The 20,389-nt window shown below is 37.1% G+C and overlaps 1 protein-coding gene across 6 annotated transcripts in view; it reads left to right on the top strand.

The window, feature by feature from the left end:
- Positions 1-20,389, top strand: part of LOC309627466 (uncharacterized protein) — a 38,822-nt gene that overhangs the window by 7,628 nt on the left and 10,805 nt on the right. For 2 of the 6 annotated variants that reach the window (XM_082389450.1, XM_082389454.1), the window contains exons 2-5: positions 4,813-4,883; positions 8,250-8,346; positions 9,959-10,060; positions 16,530-16,688. In XM_082389450.1, the coding sequence (XP_082245576.1) occupies positions 4,813-4,883; positions 8,250-8,346; positions 9,959-10,060; positions 16,530-16,688 (429 nt within the window). Of the gene's footprint in view, positions 1-21; positions 1,589-4,812; positions 4,884-8,249; positions 8,347-9,958; positions 10,061-16,529; positions 16,689-20,389 lie in introns of those variants that run through there. The other 4 variants (XM_082389452.1, XM_082389451.1, XM_082389453.1 and 1 more) reach the window with 4 other exon arrangements.

Raw genomic sequence — 20,389 nt, 5'->3', positions numbered from 1 at the left:
GAGGGTGGCGCCCACTGCACCCGCGCCTCAGGACGGAGCGCCGAGGGGCTGCCCGGAGCGGGCTGTTGAGGCGTGAGGCCCCGCCCCCGCGTACGGCCTAGCCTGCGAGATGGTGAATCCCTGGCGGGAGCCTCTCGCGCTCCCTGCCGGCCGAGCAGCAAGTGCGCCGCCCAGGGGTTAGGGTTGGTGCTGCACGCGACATACTTGTGATTTGCAGTCCCGTTTAATTCCGGAGACCCTTAAAGATTTTCTCTCCCCCGCGGAGGAAAGGCCTGGAGTTCAACACACATTTATTGAACGTGTTTTAGTTGCAAAATCCCGGAGTAAAGGTGTAGGGGATGCAACAATGAAGAGAAGACGGCGCCTGGAGTTGTCCCTTGATGAGCACATTGTCCTTTTATACCCAAGGGCTGCATTTGTTCTCCTCCAGTGTAAAAAGTATTTCAACGGCGGGAGATGGAGATTGCTCCTGTAGCACTCAGGACGGGTGACTGCTTGCCAACCACAGAGGAGGTGCTTGGCTTAAAAGTATTACAAGAGTGAGCGCTAGCCTGCCACAGGAAAGGGGAATGGGGACTCCATGCAGAGGGAACAGAATGGCGTGTCTGGGGGAACCGCGAGAACCTCAGTGTGGCTAGAGCACAGGATCGCAGTATATAGGAGCTACAGCTGAGGTCAGAAGAGTGGACAGAAAATAGTTAATGAAAGGTCCTATATTCAGTTTGTTCTCTTATCCGAGGGAAACCAGGGAGCGGTTAAAGATTTATAAATGGAGGAATAGCAAGATCTGATCCATTTTCTGGAAATTTTGGTCTGGTTACAATACAGAAGGGGGATTGGAGGGAAGAGAACCAGTTTGGATGGTGGTGTTACAGTTTATCTAGGCGATCTAAAGGCCTGAGCTAAGACAATGACAGTGAAGAAGGAGAGGAGTGGGCAGATCCTAAAGAGACTTTGCAAACTAATCCTCAGGAGTTAATGACTGGTTGGATATGTAGGATAGGGGACAGGGCCATGCCTAGGATGATTCTCAGTTTTCTTTTTTTTTTTTTAATCTTTTTTCCCCAGCTTTATTGAGATATAATTGGCACATAACATTTTGTAAGTTGAAGGTGTACAATGTGAAGATTTGTCAGATTTTTTTCTTAGGTGGCATTAAACAAGATAGAAACTACAGATGGAGGAGCAGGATTCTGGGGGAAGAAGTCAGAGGAAATGCCAGGGTGGAAAGTACAATTTGGGACAGGTTGAATTTTGTTGCCGGTTGGAAATAGCCAGTCTACTTGTGTGTTTATTCCTTCACCTTATTCCCAAAAGATTTAAGTCATTAAAAGTTCCAATAGGTAGCAGTCAGAGGGTCAGGGCTAACAGTTAAAGATGGTAGAAGTGGGTAAGATTGCCCAAGTGCGAAGAAAGGAGTACCAAAAGGCAGAACACTGTTAAGAATAGAGTAGAGAGGCTGGTCACCAAATGAGAGCAGTGGTATTCTGAAAGCTGAGAGAAGAAAATTACAAGAATGTCTCATGACCCAAAGAAGTTGAACAAGATCCAAGAGGTGTTCATTGGACTGATAATTAGGAAATGGTAAGTGATCCTGCTGTTAGTGGTAGAGGTAGAGGCAGATGGCTTTAGGCCAAGTGAATGGGAGACCAGGAAGTAGAGAGAGTGAAGTTAGACTGTTCTTTCAAGAACTTAGAAAGGGAATGAGAGAGGGTGAAAGCTAGAAGAAGTATGGTCCAGCAAAGGGCCTCATTTTTTAATACAGGGAAAACATATCGACTAATGGAGAGGAGAAGAAGTTGAAGATACAAGGGGCAGTGATTATTGGTTAGCGCAAGACCTGAAGGAGCACAAAGGGATGGAATCCAATGTGGCAGTAGAGATGTGAGCCTTGGTTTAGAGGAATGCTGTCTTTCTCTTGGGGAAAGGAGGGGGTGTGGATATAGACATGGAATTTAGTCTCCTTCTGAGGCTCTCCTCTGTGCCAGTCCCTTGAATGCCATGTTCTTCAGGGTTCTAACTTTAGTCCTCTTTTAACTTGACACATTTGTTCACACCAATGGACACCTTTATTTTGATCACTGCCAAATCTGCTTCCAAGGTAATCTCTCTCCACGAATAGATTGCCTAATAGAAGAAGTTCAAACATATCATGTCCAGCACTAAATTAATTCTTTCCCAGCGGATTCCTCCTCGTGTATTTCTAATCTTGCCGCATAGCTCTACTAAGCCATTCAAGCTGGAAACTGGGAGTCATCTTTCATTTTTCCCTCTTCTGCACCCTCAAATGTGTTCTTTGCCACCAAGTTTTATCAGTTCCATCTCCTGAGTATATCTTGAATCCATCTCCTTGTTTCTGAACCACATCTTCATCAAGGCCCTTATTACTTCTCACCAGGGTTATTGAAGATGCCTCCTAACTCATCTCCCAGACCTCAGCCTTGTCCCTCTCAAAACCAGCCTCCACACTGCTGCTCAGAGGATTGTTCCTAAAAGCAAATATGATCCTGTCACTCCCCTGCTTAAAATCATTGGGTGGCACCTGATTACTTTCATTGTAAAGTTCATAGTCCTTAGCCTGGCATTCACAGCCCTCCCTGGTAGGGCTTTTCCATGATTACCTCCTTCTCTTCCCCAGCTGTCCCTGTGCTCCAGCCATCCTGAACTTCACGCTGCTCTCGAGTCTCACCAAGGTCTCCCTTCCAATCTCCTGTTCCCTCTCCCCCGAACCCACTTGTCTCCATTTTTTAGCAGTGTCACCTCTTCTGTGCTCTGAGATGTTTCTCAATTCCTCCTTGAAGCCTTCTCTATGCCCAGGCTAATTTACATCCCTTTACCAAACTACTTGCCAGGTTGAACTGGAATCTTCTTTTACTTATCTGTCTCTGCCATCGGACTCCTTCAGGACAGGGACTGTTTTCATCTCTGTCCTTACAGTGGACAATGCCTGGACATAGTATGTTCTCAATAGGTACTTCATTAATTATGAAGGGAGAGAGTCAGAAAGTTGAAGGAGTTTATAAGCCCATTGGCCTCTCATTATGAAGCATGCAGGGAGGTAAGAAAGTGGAAGGTGGTGGAGCAGTATGCAGTTGGGGGACAGGATTAAAGGTCTGGAATGACTGCTGTGTGGAAGGCTGACCAGGGAGAAGGAGCTTTAAGGCACAGTTCTATCATATCTTCCTTCAGTGCTAAATATTAATGTCACAAATATTTTATACTCATTAGAAAATATTAGTACCTACCAAAGCTTAATCATGAACTCAAATGGAACTGGACAGGACTGTAGAGATCATCTTACCCAATCCTTTCATTCTTCACACAAGGAAACAGACCCAGACAAGTCATTTTCTTAGGTTGTGCAGCACTTCAACTCCAGAAATGGCACTACAGTCCAGTGTGTCGATTATTTTACTGCCTCATGTTGCCATTTGCTTTGTTTCACATTTTTCTATGATTTCATAGTTTATATACTGTAAAAGAGACACTTTGGGAAGGCTAGGGGAATATGTTCCAGTGATGAGAATAGAGTAACTGAAAGATTATGTATTCTCTTAATTCCCTTAATGTTTCTTAGGAAATTCTTTCCTAGAGAATATTGCCTGGATTTTTCTGGTAATACCAAGAATTTCAAGTTTTACTCTCTACCATTAATAACAAGCTTTTCTCTCCCAAAAAGTTTTTATTTCAAGTGTCATTTTTTGAAAATGAAAAGTTAATCAGGAGTTTGGCTATTCAAGTCTTCTTAGGTAACTTTCAGGTTCCTTTCACACTTCTAAAGTCAATTAATGGGATTCCGTATAATTAACTGTATTTAAGGTATTCTGGATAATCATAATACCTTGCAAATTTTCTCCCAAAGAATGAGCCTTATAAGAAACAAGTAGGGACTTCCCTGGTGGTGCAGTGGTTAAGAATCCTCCTGCCAATGCAGGGGACACGGGTTCAATCCCTGGTCCGGGAAGATCCCACATGCCACGGAGCAGCTAAGCCCATGTACCACAACTGCTGAGCCTGTGCTCTAGAGCCTGCAAGCCACAACTACTGAGCCCATGTGCCTGGAGCCCGCACGCCGCAACTACCGAAGCCCACGCGCTGTAGGGCCCGCGTGCTGCAACTACTAAGCCTGCGTGCTGCAACTACTGAAGCCTGCATGCCTAGAGCCCATGCTCTGCAACAAGAGAAGCCACCGCAACAAGAAGCCCACGCACCACAACGAAGAGTAACCTCCCACTCGCCGCAACTAGAGAAAGCCCGTGCGCAGCAACGAAGACCCAACGCAGCCAAACAAAACAAAAAAAAATAAGTAGAAGGGATCTTAGCAATTATTTGTTTAATAGGAAGATGTCAGTGAATAATAATGAGTAAAAATTTTATCTTAATCAAAAAAAAAGATAGAAGACTGCATAGGTTATTCAGAGACTAAAAGCTGAATACTTTTAATCCATTAACGTTTTATGTATAGCTTCATAGAAGTCACTGAAAAGATATTTGATTAGATAGTCAAATATCTTCCCAGTCATATTAATAATGTGCTGTGAAAAGGACTAATTAGTGCAACTTATATTTGCACACTTATATGTATATACACAAAGTATATGTATATTTATGTAATTTTAATATTTTCCTTCATATTCATATGAACATTTCTTGATAACTTGCCTCTTACCATGCATTATGAATAACCACCCATTAGTTCTCCTAGTGAACAGTTGTTCCTTAATAAACTAAACAGAACATTGGTAAATTAAGCAGATGAGTAATGAAAGACTACGATCTTCTAAAAAGTAAATGCTGACAATTTATTTTTAGGAAGCAGCGGCAACAGTGCTTAAACTAGTGCTTCTTAGAGCTGAACCAAAGACCATAATTCAAATGGGAAGGTAAGGTATATTCTAATAAAAGTCTATTTTTTAATCATTACCAGCTGATAATTACAATGATAATGACACGGGGAAAAATATTTCTTATACAGACTCTTGACTGAACCTTCAGAAAGGAGAACTTCTATATGTAAAAGTATAAAATCATGAATGGGAATGATGAACATTAAATTCAAGATAGTGGTTACCTCTGCAAAAGAGAAGGGAGGAGAAGTTGAAGGGTATACAGGGGACATTAATTGTATCTGTAACATTTTGACTGAATGGTAGGTCTACAAGTGTTCTTGTTATCTTATTCTCCATACCTTTTTAGTTATCCCCAAAATATTTCAGTAATAAAAAAGGAAACTTCCACTTGAAAATATCTTTAATAACATCACTCTACTTTACTTGGGACATCACATGGTTTGGCTTAAACCATGTAATGTCCCAAGTAAACATTTTGCTAGTAAAACAGGTGGGGAATAAGAGAACTTCTGTTATTTTTAGACTCATCATTGTTTTTTTAAGAGGAGGTTTGTTTTAACCTTTATATTGTAAAATAAAACAAAATACAAAAGCCACATCAAGCAAATGTATAGTTTTATGAAGTTTCTCAAAGGACCTCCCCCAACCAACTGCAACTACCATCTAAGCCAAAAAATAGAACGCTGCCAGGTATCCCCAAAGCTCCCTACCACGTATCCTGCCCCATTCACAGTTTCCTCCCTCCCCCCCAAATCAACCACCATTCCAAATTCTGTAGCAGTCACTTATCCTGTTTCTTCATTGCCTCAGCACCTAAATAAGCATCCTCAGGCACGAGAGCCCAATCCTGCCCATTTTTTAATTTGGTGTCTTTTAAGTCTCTTTAATCCACATATTCCCCCTCCACCCCTTTCCTTTCCTTACAATTTATTGTTGAAGAACCTATAGAGTTTCCCTCAGTCTGGTTTTGCTGATTGCATATTCAAAATGCAGTTCACCATGGTCCAAGCAGCTGGATCCAGTGGCCTAATCCCTTTGGCAAGACTGTAGGTGTTTTTTCATCAGACGGTATATAATACCTGCTTATATCTCCTTTTGGCATGCTAGTAGCCATTGGTATTCATTGCCTACACCCTAGAGCCATTAATTTATTGGGGGTTGCATAATGGTGATATTCTAGTTTTGGTTTCACTTATTAGCTGGAATGATTTCAAAAAGAGATTCTTTCCTCCTCTACTCTTGCCTTACCTATATTGAACATTCTAATTTGAATCTTTTGAGGACCTCTTCCCTGAACTCCAGACTTGTATATCCAACTGCTCATTCCACATATCTGTTGGATGTCTGACGGGCATCTCAAACTTCTGTCCAAAGCCAAGCCTCCTCCTGCAGTCTTCCACATTATCACCTTTCCAGTTCCTCAGGCCTAAAACCTTTGTGATCCTTGACTTCTGTCTCTTTTACTTCCAAACCCAGCCCATCAGCAAATCCTGTTGTCTTTACCTTCCAAATATATTCAGAATCTGACCACCTCCACCACCATCTCTTGCTTGGGTTACTTGATATAAAGTTAAGTTCTTGTTTTTTATTATTTTGTTTTTGATTTTTAAGGATTGCACTCTTTAAAGTTTGATTTAATAACATTTTATAATTATGTAAAACATTTATATGGCTCCAAAGTCAAATCTGCAAAATGAGTTTCCTTCACAAAGTCTAATTTTCATTGCTTTCTTCACATTACTCTCTCTCCCTCTATGTAGGTAACCATTTTGAATAAGTTCTTAGTTTATCATTTTCCTTTTCTTTTTTTTCTATAAGAGACACATACGTATATTTGTACTTCCCTTATGTTAGGAAATGAGACTGATACATAATTGCAGTACATCATACACACTTTTCTCCATCTTGCATTTGTCAGTTAACAGTATATCCTAGTCATCAGGTATTCAAGATTTTTAATATTTAAGGATGGTTTCTGAGTGTTACCAATAACACACTAGGCATAAATTTAAAATCACGTCCAGTATCAATTTAGATCACATATATAACTTTTGGAGAGATGACAGAACTAGAAACTCTTTTCCTGTGAAGACTCCTCCCTATTTCAAAATAAAAATATTTTCCTAGTGGATATTATGCATGTCAATTAATATCATCATTAAAAATATTTGCAGCATATTGTATTCATGATATGATATCAAGGATTTATATTGAAGGGGCACATATCTTAAATTTTCTGCCCCTGGGATTATCTTTTCTACCTATTTTTGAGATTCCTCATTCTCATATCTATCCAGTTTAGCATTTGAACAGGTCTGTTGCTGGTTAACCATTTGGATATAGGGTGCTCAAAAATGACTAGATTAAAGCCTAGGCACCAAGCAACTATTTTGGTTGCCATATTCCTAAATTTTCTGGATTGTTGGGTAGTAAAGATGGAGGCACTTTCCAAGAGTCTTCTAGCCTCCTAATAAGTGAGTCTGAGAAGGCACAAAAGGTCTAGAAGTTGGAGTGGTCAGGAAAAGCTACACTTTGGATTACTATAAGGGAGTTTAATTCCCCCTCCCGAACTCATCCTGTTCTCTAGAATATTTGGTCTTGGGAACTTACAACTTTCAAATTCTAATCTATCATAATAGAAAGCCAAGAAGTGCCAAAATTAAATATGTCTACCTAAAAATATAAGGATAGGGGCTTCCCTGGTGGCGCAGTGGTTGAGAATCTGCCTGCCAATGCAGGGGATACGGGTTCGAGCCCTGGTATGGGAAGATCCCACGTGCCGCGGAGCAACTAAGCCCGTGAGCCACAATTACTGAGCCTGCGCGTCTGGAGCCTGTGCTCCGCAACAAGAGAGGCCGCGATAGTGAGAGGCCCGCGCACCGTGATGAAGAGTGGCCCCCGCTTGCCACAGCTAGAGAAAGCCCTCGCACAGAAAACGAAGACCCAACACAGCCATAAATAAATAAATAAAAATAAATACTTTAAAAAAAAAAAAAAAAGTTAACCTCCACTAATTACTTTAAAAAAATATATATATAAGGATAGTAAAAATCAGTGAACATAGTATTTTCTCTTTGATCAGAATCTAGATTCAGTCTTGGAATGAGAGTGACTTCCATCAAAGGCATTTGAAATATACATATATATGATTAGATTATTAGAATTTTCTCTATTGTAATTTATTGATGCAATTTTAAATGCATACTCACATTTTAGAGAGTTTTTATTTAACATAGTTTAATTTTTCAAATGTGTGAAAGATTTCTAATTATTCTGATTATAAAGTTATCTACATAGTTTTTATACTATTAATGAGAGCTTGAAAACGAAATTAAATTCTCTGTATCAGTACTTAATTTCTTTAATATTATCATGTAACTGAATGTATTCTTTTCAAAGCTTTGTCTACCATACTGTCTTTATTGACGGAATCACTTACCTATGTGCCTCAGACAATGCCTTAGATACTGTAACACCATCTGCATTTCTTAAAAATGTAAGTAATTTCTTTTACTGCTTTGACTTTTTCAGTTATTGAAATTATGAGGTCTGTTTTATAGTTTATTGGTAATAATGTCCCTAACCAAAAGCAGATCTGTCTATATAGCAGAGCCATTAATGACCTTCAGAGATTTCTTACCTTCATCCCTCATCTGTCTTCTGCTTCTACAATTCCCCTAACGCTAAAGCAAGATCTACGAAGATGATTAACCCAGATCATCTTTGGAATCTCTCGTATTTATTTTGTTCTTTAAAAATAAGAAAAATTAAGTTTTACTAATATTTAATATACCTTCTCAATAGCATATGTATTTAATTTTCAAATAATTATAGATAAGACACTTCTAGCAGAAAATATGAATCAATTATGAGTTAAATGAAAAAAAAAATTTTTAAATCAAGATATACTACTTTTAGAGAACGTTTTACCTGAAAATTGCCAACAAATATGAAATATGATAAATAGAGTACTTATGTATATGTACTTATATAGATACATGAGATTTTATAAATTTCTTAAAGGCTAATTAACCTTCTCAATAGATATCATCTACTGCTATCACCCAGTGTCTAACTTCCAACTAGAATAAGACTGTGAAAGGCAGTCTCAGAGACAGACTAGGGCTAAACCATTATTCTGGTAATTTTATGATCCAAATAGTATGTTTTTTTCATATTTTAAAAAGTAAATAATACTAATCTTCAATTTCATTCACAAATATATAATTTAGGAAAAATATTTTAACAAAAAATATTAATGGAAAAATCGGTCAGCTGTACTATAGTTATTAATAGTTATTCTCCAGTCACATTCATGAATTATGCATATATTTCATTTGTTTAGTGTACCAACTTGTTTTAACACAACTCAAACTGTAACCATATATAGAATCAAGGATTATAAGGCCTAATATTGTAATTCACTCTACATTTATGCCTAGACAATTGTTAGCATCTACATGATAAACATTGTTAGCCATTTAACTGACTATACTCTAATTTTTTTTTCCCTCTCTGCCATTATGGAAAAACATCCCAACTTTTCCAACTTTCCAAAACCAGATGACACAAAATTACTAACTGCATGATTTTTACCACTACTTTTGGGTTGATACAACATTAAGTACAAACAGTTGTCAGAATTCCTTCTTAAAGCTTTGAAATATCATATAACAACCCTATAGGGTTTGGAAGATAGTCTCATGACATTTAGTTGGGATTGTTTTGTTATCATTGAATGGATTTTGAGGGTAAGAGCAGGAGGGGAAAATGAAAAGCACTTACTTAGAGGATATCAGTGACTCCTATCCTTCCTTGTCTGCCAGAGGTGAACATCTGCGAGTCCCCTCAAGTCTTCAGAAATACCAATACCAAAGAATCAAGGTAGCACCTGCAATCTCACGATACGAGATATGAGATATGAGCACAATTTTCATTAATACTGCATCTTTAAAATAGAAAAGATACCCTGCCACCAAAAATCTAGAACTGTTCTGGTTTCTTTTATTGCAAGTTTCTGCCAGACTTTGCTTCAAATAAACACTTGCTATGTAATTCTCCAGTTGAAATTATCTATATAAATTAAATATTTCCATTAATTTCCCCAGGTTAGTGAGACTTTTCTGAGAAATCCTTTGATGTCACAAGAACATTTTTCTCCGTCAAATGCAGTTGCTACAGATTTTCAACAAGTATTAGGAAAGTATATGGTATGTAACCTCCAAGTGTGGTCCTAAACATTGTCAGTATTACATCTGACAAATCAGTTAGGAATTATGAGTTAAGAGCTGTTAAGGTGAATGAGAACTAAGAACTTCTATCTCTATATAATGATAAGGAATGATATCCATGAAATATTGATAAGTGAATAAAGCAAGACAGAGAAAATATATACGGTATACTGTTATTTACTTACCATCCTTATATGCAACCATTTAAGAAAGAGGGAATAAATACAAATATGTTTGCTTATAGCAAAAAAAAGGGGGATGGGGGGACAAAGGAAGGATAAACCAAAAACATTTCAGTGGTTGCCTGTGTATGGATGGGGACAGGAATAGAAACTAGACCTCTCTGAATGAAACTTGTCATGCAAATTTGACTTGGCACCGTGTAAATATTTTACACAATTTTAAAAATTATAATAATCATAATCATTGTGTAAATATTTTACACAAATATTAAATTAAATATTTTAAAGGTAGTGCCTCAGCAGAAATTAACATTGTAAATCAACTATACTTCAATAAATTTTTTTTAAAAGAGTAGTCCCTATTAAGTGAAATAAGACAGTCACAAGAGGACAAATACTGTGTGATTCCACTTATATGAGATACATAGAGTGGTCAGATTTATAGAGACAGAAAGTAGAAAGGTGGTTGCCAGAGCCTGGGTGGAAGGGAGGAAGAGGAGTTATTGTTTAATGGGTACAGAGTTTCAGCTTGGGAAAATAAAAAGGTTCTGGAGATAGATGGTGGTGATATACTTAATGTGAACATACTTAATGCCACTGAACTATACAGCTAAAAATGGTTAAAACTGTACATTTTATGATATGTATGTTTTACCATAATAAAAGTACAGTTGCTGTACAATATAAGTTACAGGTGTACAAATACAGTGATTCACAACTTTTAAAGGTTGTACTCCATTTATAGTTATTATAAAATATTGGCTATATTCCCTATGTTTTACAATATATCCTTGTAGCTTATTTTTTTCCTAATAGTTTGTACCTCTTAATCCCCTACACCTACCTCACCCCTCTCCCCTTTCCTGACCCCACTGGTAACCACTAGTTTGTTCTCTATATCTGTCAGTCTGCTTCTTTTTTGTTATATGCCTTAGTTTTTTGTATTTATTAAATTCCACATATAAGTGATATCATACAGGATTTGTCTTTCTCTGTCTGACTTATTTCACTTAGCATAATGCCCTCCAAGTCCATCCGTGCTGCTGCAAATGGCAATATTTCATTGTTTTTTACAGCAGGGTAGTATTCCATTGTATATATGTATACCACATCTTCTTTTTGTTTTGTTTTTACCATATCTTCTTAATCCATTCACCTGTTGATGGACACTTAGGTTGCTTCCATATCTTGGCTATTGTAAATAATGCTGCTATGAACATTGGGGTGCATGTATCTTTTCAAATTAGTGTTTTTGGTTTTTTTTCGGATATATACCAGGGAGTAGAATTGCTGGGTCATATGGTAGTTCTATTTTTCGTTTTTTGAGAAAGCTCCATACTGTTTTCCACAGTGGTTGTACCAATTTACATTCCCATCATCAGTGTATAAGGGACAAACCAAATATTTGATGATACTAAGGAATTATTTTAGATGTGATCATGATGTCGTGGTTTTGTTTTTAAGAAAAACAAGGCCATATCTTTTAGAGATACAGACTGAAGCATTTACAGATTAAAATAATAGACTGTCTAGGATTTGCTTTAAAATAATACATTTGGGGAAGGAGTAATCAGTAGTAGTATAGATGAAATAAGATTGGCCATGTGTTGATAACTGCTGAAAGTAGGTGATGGGTACGCTAAACAATTCACTCTGCTTCTGTATATGTTTGAACTTTTCCATAATAAAATATTTTAAGTATACCTGCATTAGTTTTCTATTTGTGGTAACAAATTTGTATGGTAACAAATTACCACAAATCAGCAGCCTAAAACAACACACATTTATTATCTCACAGTTTTTATGAGTCAGGAATCAAGGCATGGTTTAACTGGGTTTTCTACTCAGGGTCTCACAAGGCTGCAGTGAGTGTGTCAGCCAGACAATGTTCTCATCTGGAAACTCTGGGGAAGAATCTGCTTCCAGCCTCATTCAGATTGTTGCAGAATTTATCTCCTAAGAGCTGTGTGAGGGTTGCAGCTTTTTGCTGGCTGTTGGCTGGAGGACACCCTCGGTCCTAAAGACTGATGATAGCAGTTCTTTGCCACAAGGGCGTCCTCAGCACAGCTGCTTGCTTCTTCAAGGCCAGCAGAGGAATCTCTCACTCCAGTCTGCTAAATATTATATAATATGATGTATTCACAGGAGTGACATCCATCCCCTTTGCTTCCATTCGTTAGGGGCAGATCACACTGAAGGGGAGGGAATTTTATAAAGATGTGACTCAGTGGGGGTCCCCATAGGGTGAGTCCACCACAATGCCTGAAGAAATAACTAAGGATAGATATATTAAATTTTTATATTCTCTTATGGAGAATTCTGCAATACTCAACACAGCTAAAATATATAATTAACATAGCTCCCTGAAAACCATGCGAAAATATGCACATTTTAAGCAGTTAACACATCTGACATCAAAGAAATTTGTTTAACATGTATAAACTAACCTGGTGAGCTTCAAATCTGTAGAAAATTTTATAAAAGGTGTTGACTTTTTTATACTATAATTAGCAAAGTGCACACAGCAAAAAAAAAGTAGTTTTGAGAGAGTTTTAAATATATTTATATATATAAATGTACCAAATGCCATTGAATGGACTATGAATACATTATCTTAACAAAACTTAGATGAGTCTCTTAATCTTAAAAGATTAAGCATTTTTTAAAAGGAGAGAAAAAGAGAAATGGAATAAAAAGAAAAATCAAAGATTCACCATTTATCTTAACTTGATTATGTCTTTTTTTAATTAATTTTTATTGGAGTGTAGTTGCTTTACAGTGTTGTGTTAGTTTCTGCTGTACAGCAAAGTGAGTCAGTTATACGTATACATATATCCACTCTTTTTTGGATTTCCTTCCCATTTAGGTCACCACAGAGCACTCAGTAGAGTTCCCTGTGCTATATCTTAACTTGATTATGTCTTAATAAAAAAATTTTAACCCATGAGCCGTAGAGGCATCCACTAAACATTTCTTAACACAAGCCACCAAAACCTTATTTCCAAATAAGGTCACATTCACAAGTATCCAGAATTAGGACTTCAAAGAATCTTTTTGGGAGGACACAGTTCAACTAGGAATTCCCTCTTTTCTACATCCAACTAGTGAACTCCTCACAGAACATCAATTGTAAGTTGCATGGTCCAGTGACCAAGATCAGAGTTCTGTTTAAGGTGGATTTGATCACTTGCTAAAGAGCAGGGGATTTTAATATCATTTTTATATTTAAAAAATAATGCTCATTAGTAAAGTGAGATAATACAAAAGTATATAAAGTGAAATATAAATATCTCCTACAATCTCAATCAAACCCCCCTGAGGCGAACACTCTGAACAGTTTGGTGTGTAAGCTTCCAGAATTTTATATATATATATAAATTCACAAAACTGGGATCATTAGTACAATAGGTAAAGGCTTAATCTCTAGAGCTTCTTAGTCTGAATCGTTGTTTTGCCTGTAGCTGTGTAACATTGGGCAATATATTAACTTCTCTCAGTCTGAGTTTTCTTATTTAGAAAATAAAAGATGAAAAGAGTAGTACTTTATATAATGGTTTGGGAATTAAATGAACTAATACTTGTGAAGTGCTTAAAACAGTGCCTGGCACATACTAAGTGCTTGATAAGTTATTATTTAATACTCTTCTGCAGCTGCAGCTTACTTTTTAAATATAACACTATATCTTAGAGATCATTTTTTATTGAAGTATAGTTGATTTACAATGCCTTGTTAGTTTCAGGTGTACAGCACAGTGATTCAGTTATATATATATTCTCTTTCAGATTCTTTTCCCTTACAGGTTATTACAAAGTATTGAGTACTTTGAGTATCATTGAATATAGTTGACTGTAGTTCCCTGTGCTATACAGTAGGTCTTTGTTGATTATCTATTTTATAAATAGTAGTGTATATATCCCAAACTCTTAATTTATCCCTCCCCACACTGTCCCCCTTGGTAACCATAAGTTTGTTTTCTATGTCTGTGAGTCTCTTTCTGTTTTGCAAATGAGTTCATTTGTGTCTTTTTTTTTCTTAGATTGCACATATAAGCAATATCATATGATATTTGTCTTTGTCTGGCTTACTTCACTTAGTATGGTAATCTCTAGATCTATCCATGTTGCTGCAAATGGCATTATTTCATTCTTTTTTATGGCTGAGTAATATTCCATTGTATATATATACCACATCTTCTTTATCCATTCCTCTGTCGATGGACATTTAGGTTGCTTCCATGTCTTGGCTATTGTAAATAGTGCTGCAGTAAACATTGGGGTGCATGTATCTTTTCAAATTACGGTTTTCTCCAGATGTAGAGGTCATTTTTAATATGGATAGAGTGGAAGACAAAAATAGCAACAAAGAACAAGAGCAATGAATAGAAAATGGTAACAAATATGGTAGATATTAATCCAACTATATCAATAATCACTTTAAAAGTTAATGGCCTAGGACTTCCCTGGTGGTGCACTGGTTAAGAATCTGCCTGCCAATGCAGGGGACACAGTTCAAGCCCTGGTCCAGGAGGATCCCACATGCCATGGAGCAACTAAGGCCATGTGCCACAACTACTGAGCCTGCGCTCTAGAGCCCACGAGCCACAACTACTGAGCCCACGTGCTGCAGCTACTGAAGTCCGCGCACCTAGAGCCCGTGCTCCGCAACAAAGAGAAGCCACCGCAATGAGAAGGCCGCGCACCGCAACAAAGAGTAGCCCTTGCTCGCCGCAACTAGAGGAAGCCCGCACGCAGCAACGAAGACCCAACTCAGCCAAAAATAAATAAATAAATTAATTAATTAATTAATTAAAATTAAATTAAAAAGTTAATGGTCTAAATACACCAATTAAAAGACAGATTGTCAAACTGGATCAAGAAGCTGTCATGAGAATGATAAGACAAGCCACAGACTGGGAGAAAATATTTGCAAAAGGCAAATCTGATAAAGGACTGTAACCCAAAATATACAAAGTACTCTTAAAATTCAACAATAAGAAAACAAACAACCCAATTTTTAAAATGGGCCAAATATTTGAATAGATACCTCACCAAAGAAGATATACAGATGGCAAATAAGCATATGAAAAGGCTCAACATCGTATGTCATTAGGGAATTGCAAATTATAGCAACAATGAAATACCCCTAACACACCTCTTAGAATGGCCAAAATTCAAAACACTGACAACACCAAATGCTGACAAGGATGTGGAGCAATAGGAACTCTTATTCACTGCTGATGGGAATGCAAAATGGTATAGTCACTTTGGAAGACAATTTGGCAGTTACTTACAAAACTAACATACTCTTACCATATGATCCAGCAATAGTGCTCCTCGGTATTTACCCAAAGGAGTTGAAAATTATATCCACACAAAACCCTGTATATGGATATTACAGCAGCTTTATCCATAATTGCAAAGACATGGCAGCAATCAAGATGTCTTTCCATAGGTGAATGGATAAATAAACTACAGTACATCCAAACAATGGACTATTATTCAGCACTAAAAAGAAATGAGCTATTAAACCATGAACAGACATGGAGGAAACTTAAATGCATATTGCTAAGTGAAAGAAGCCAATCTGAAAACACTGCATACTGTATGACTCTAACTATATGATATTCTGGAAAAGACAAAACTATGGAGACAGTAAAAAGACCAGTTTTTGCGAGGGCTTAGGGGAAAAGGGAGTATGAATAGGTGGAGCACAGAGGATTTTACGGGCAGTGAAACTGTTCTGTATGATACTGTAATGATGAATACATGTCATTAGACATTTGTCAAAATCCACTGAATGTACAATATTAACAGTGAACCCTAATGGAAACTATGGACTTTGGATGATAATGATGCATCAATATAGGGTCATCCATTGTGACAAATGGACCACTCAAGCGCAGGATGTTGATAGTGAGGGTGGCCGTGCATGTATGGGGGGTAAGGAGCATGCAGGAACTCTGTAATTTCCACTCAATTTTACCATGAACCTAAAACTGCTCTTTTAAAAAGTCTATTCAAATAAATACACAATTTAAATTCTTTAAAAATCCACTGCTGATTGAATACATTGATATATTCCCTCTCCCGCCACCCCCCATTTTTTCTGCAAGATTATGGTAGGACAATTTGAGGCTTAGTTGATTCCTTATGCTGAAATACAAGTGAGATATGCCTTTGACACCTTTGTTATAATTTGTACAATATATTACAATAGATCTCATTTATAGAAAATAAAATGTATATTATATTTCACTTCTATGTAGATGAAATACAATAAAAATCAAGAGGACAGCTTGATATCCGCACTGAAGAGTCAAGTAACTGATGTAAAAAATGTTATGACCCAAAATATCGATAAAATTTTGGAAAGAGAAGAAAGATTGAATATCTTCACTGATAGAACAGATGATCTGCAAACAACTGTGAGTGTTACACAGCTGTCTTAATACCCAAACAGTGCTCTGAGTCATAGGATCATTGCCCTTGAGACAAACTGCCAAAAGCAAAAACATACTGGGACACTTGGTGAGATAATCCTATGTCACCAAACTATGGCTTTATCAAAAATTATTGAAATGCAACTAAAATATTAAAAGAATAATTATAAAACAATCCAAATTTTAAAGCCCATTAAAGTAGAAAGTGGTTATTTGTGTAACAGAATGGTTTCTTACATTAAGAAACACACAGGTTAGTCAACAAATAAATTGCAAGGGAAAAAAAGGAGAGGGAAACTTACCAATAAAAGGACTTAGAAGGTATATCAATTGCAATGTGTGGTCCTTATTTGGATTTTGATTCAAACAAACTATAAACATGAAAATTTACAACTTCATGAGACAAATAGATATTTGAACTCTAGCTGGATATTAGATGAGGTTTAGGAATATAATTAATTTTTAGGTGTGATAATGGCATTGTGGTTATGTTTTTTAAAGAGTCATTACTTATTAGAGATACATACTAAAATATTTACAAATGAAATTATGTAACATCTGAGATTTGCTTCAAAATAGTTCGAGTGGAGGAGTAGAATGGTGTATAAATTAAACAAAATTGGCCATAAATTGACAATGGTTAAATCTGGATGCTGAGTATACAAGGGTTCATTATACCATCCTGTCAGCTTTTGTATGTGTCTGAAATTCTCTATTAGAAAATAGTTTTAAAACAATCACCAAGTGTTCAACAGTTCCTTTTGAGCATTTTTTTTTTTTTTTGGCTGCATCTCGAGACTTGTGGGATCTTAGTTCCCCAACCAGGGATCGAACCTGTGCCTCCTGCAGTGGAAGCTCGGAGTCCTAACCACTGGACTGCCAGGGAATTCCCCCGCTTCGAGCATTTTAAATTTTATTTTGACAGATCTTTTCTAGAAACACAGCCACCATATAAAGCAAAGTATACACACTACTTTTTACTCATCAAGTTCTATTGATTCAACTTCCTAAATCTTTTTTGTTCTAAGCCTCGTTTTTTTCACCTTTCAAAACAATTTACCAAGGTATTATTCACATATATTCACCCAGTTTAAGTGTGGAGTTTGACAAATTGTGGTAATTGTGTACAATTGTGTGACCACAATCAAGTTGTGGACTAGCTCTTCCATCCTAAAATCTGCCCTCCTTTGTAGTTGACTCTTCACCAACCCTGACCCCAACCAACCACTAATCTGTTTTCTGTCACTATAGTGTTGTCTTTTCTACAACGTCGTATGAATAGAATCATACAATACAGTCTTTTGTGTTTGACATCTTTTACTTAATATAATGTGTTTTATATTCATGTTGTTGTGTGTTAATATGTTACTCCTTATCATTGCTAAATAATATTCCACAGATAGCTAAATCTCTTTTAAACACACCTTCTGCCCATCCCAGTGCCACTCACTGTCTCACTCCAAAATCAATTATCTCTTGTCTGACTATGGTAATTCCCAGATTTAATTGTTCTCCCTATTTTTGGTTCTACTCTGCTCCAGTCATCCTCCACACCGACACTAGAGTATTCTTTTAAAATGCAAGTATGAGCGTTATCTGTAGCCTTTTTAAAACCCTCTAGTGGTGCCCCTTTGTCCAAGCAGGGTAGAGTCCAACCTCCCTAACTTAATGAGCTTTCTTCTGACTATATTGCCAGTCATATCACCCAGAGGTCATGTCTTGTAGTTTATAAATCTCAAAAAATATCAGACTATTTGTAGTTCTCCAAAATACCTGTTGCATTATTTCACACCTTTATGCATACTGTTCCCTCTTTTTCCTTGCCCTGGAAAACTTCTACTCATCCATCAAAACCCAACTCAAGAATCATCTCCTCATCCACTGCCCAGGCTGAGTTTTTGCCTCTCTCATCTATGCCATCCCTGTACCTTGTATTTATTGATCAATTAAACAAATATCTTTTGAAGATCTACTGTCTACCAGGCTCTATAATAGGCACTAAGAATAATAAGGATGAATATGATAGCCACAACCCCAGCAAACAAGCACTCAATGTTAGTTAAATTAAACACTACTTACTTAAACAAAGCAATCCTCTACATTGTTTTTATAGCAGGAAAAAGATGAGGTCACATCAGTTTATATAATCTACAAAGAAGAATTAATAAAGTAAATCATTGTCTAGCATTGCAGTTGTTGTCTTTATGAGAGTTATAACACAAGAGTTCAGATAAAACTGTCCAAGCCATTTAGATTCATTCATTGTTCATTAATAAACATTCTTTGGGGGCTTCCCTGGTGGCGCAGTGGTTGAGAATCTGCCTGCCAATGCAGGGGACACGGGTTCGAGCCCTGGTCTGGGAGGATCCCACATGCCGCGGAGCAACTAGGCCCGTGAGCCACAACTACTGAACCTGCGCGTCTGGAGCCTGTGCTCCGCAACGAGAGAGGCCGCAATAGTGAGAGGCCCGCGCACCGCGATGAAGAGTGGCCCCCGCTTGCCGCAACTAGAGAAAGCCCTCACACAGAAACGAAGACCCAACACAGCCAAAACTAAATAAATAAATAAATAAATTTATTTAAAAAAATAAAAAATAAAATAAAAAAGCATTCTTTGGGGGCCTGTTATATACAGGATATTATGCTTGTCATCTTCAGGGATAAAAGAATGGAATAAGATACTTGCCACAGTTTAATCTACTGCAGGAGACATATTTGTATAAACCTAACTGCAATATAAAGTATGTGTTAAGTGTCATAATAGACGGATAAAGCATAACAGCCAAATAACAGCCAAACAGTGGATATCTGATAGTACCTACATTTTTACAACGCATTTTGAAATTACAGTCAGAAAATTCCACAATCAATATTACCTCATTCAACATTTATTTCAAGTATATGAAAAGGGTTTTTTTAAATATTTATTTATTTATTTATTGGCTGCCTTGGGTCTTAGTTGCAGCACACGGGATCTTCTGTTGCGGCGTGCAGGCTCTTTGTTGCGGTGCACAGGCCTTTCTCTAGTTGTGGCGTGTGGGCTCCAGAGCGAGCAGGCTCAGTAGCTGTGGCGCGGGCTTAGTTGCCCTGCGGCATGTGGGATCTTAGTTCCCAGACCAGGGATTGAACCAGCATCCTGTGCATTGCTAGACGGATTCTTAACCACTGGACCACCAGGGAAGTCCCTATGAAAAAGTTCTGAGAATAATATATCTAATACCCTTGTAATCATCAGCCAGCTTTATCTGGACTTAATATTTTGCCACATTTGGTTTGGGCCTTTGTTTCTTAAAGAAATAAAATTATACATATAATTAAAGTCCCCTGTGTACCTTTCCCAAACCCATTCCACTCCCTCACCAGAAGAACCACTGTCGTGAATTTGATTTGAATCATTTGTATGCATGTTTTGATTCCTCTGCTATATATGTGTAGCTATATATGTATCTGTAGTATTGGTTTGCATTTTTAAACTTTGTATTTATGACATTATAATGAACCTATCCTTCTGAAACCTCAGTTTTTAGTTCAACATTATGTTTTTGAAATGTATTCATTTTGATACACTTAGATCTAATTTATCAATTTAGCTTCTGACAGCATATCATTACTATTTTAAGAAATACAGAAATACTTATCCTTTCCCCTTTTAATAAATATTAATGTAGATTCCAACTTCTTTATTA

The sequence above is a fragment of the Balaenoptera borealis genome (genome assembly GCF_965194805.1).
Source record: "Balaenoptera borealis genome assembly, chromosome: 4".
Taxonomy (NCBI): Eukaryota; Metazoa; Chordata; class Mammalia; order Artiodactyla; family Balaenopteridae; genus Balaenoptera; species Balaenoptera borealis.
This window is presented reverse-complemented; position numbering and strand designations above follow the sequence as displayed.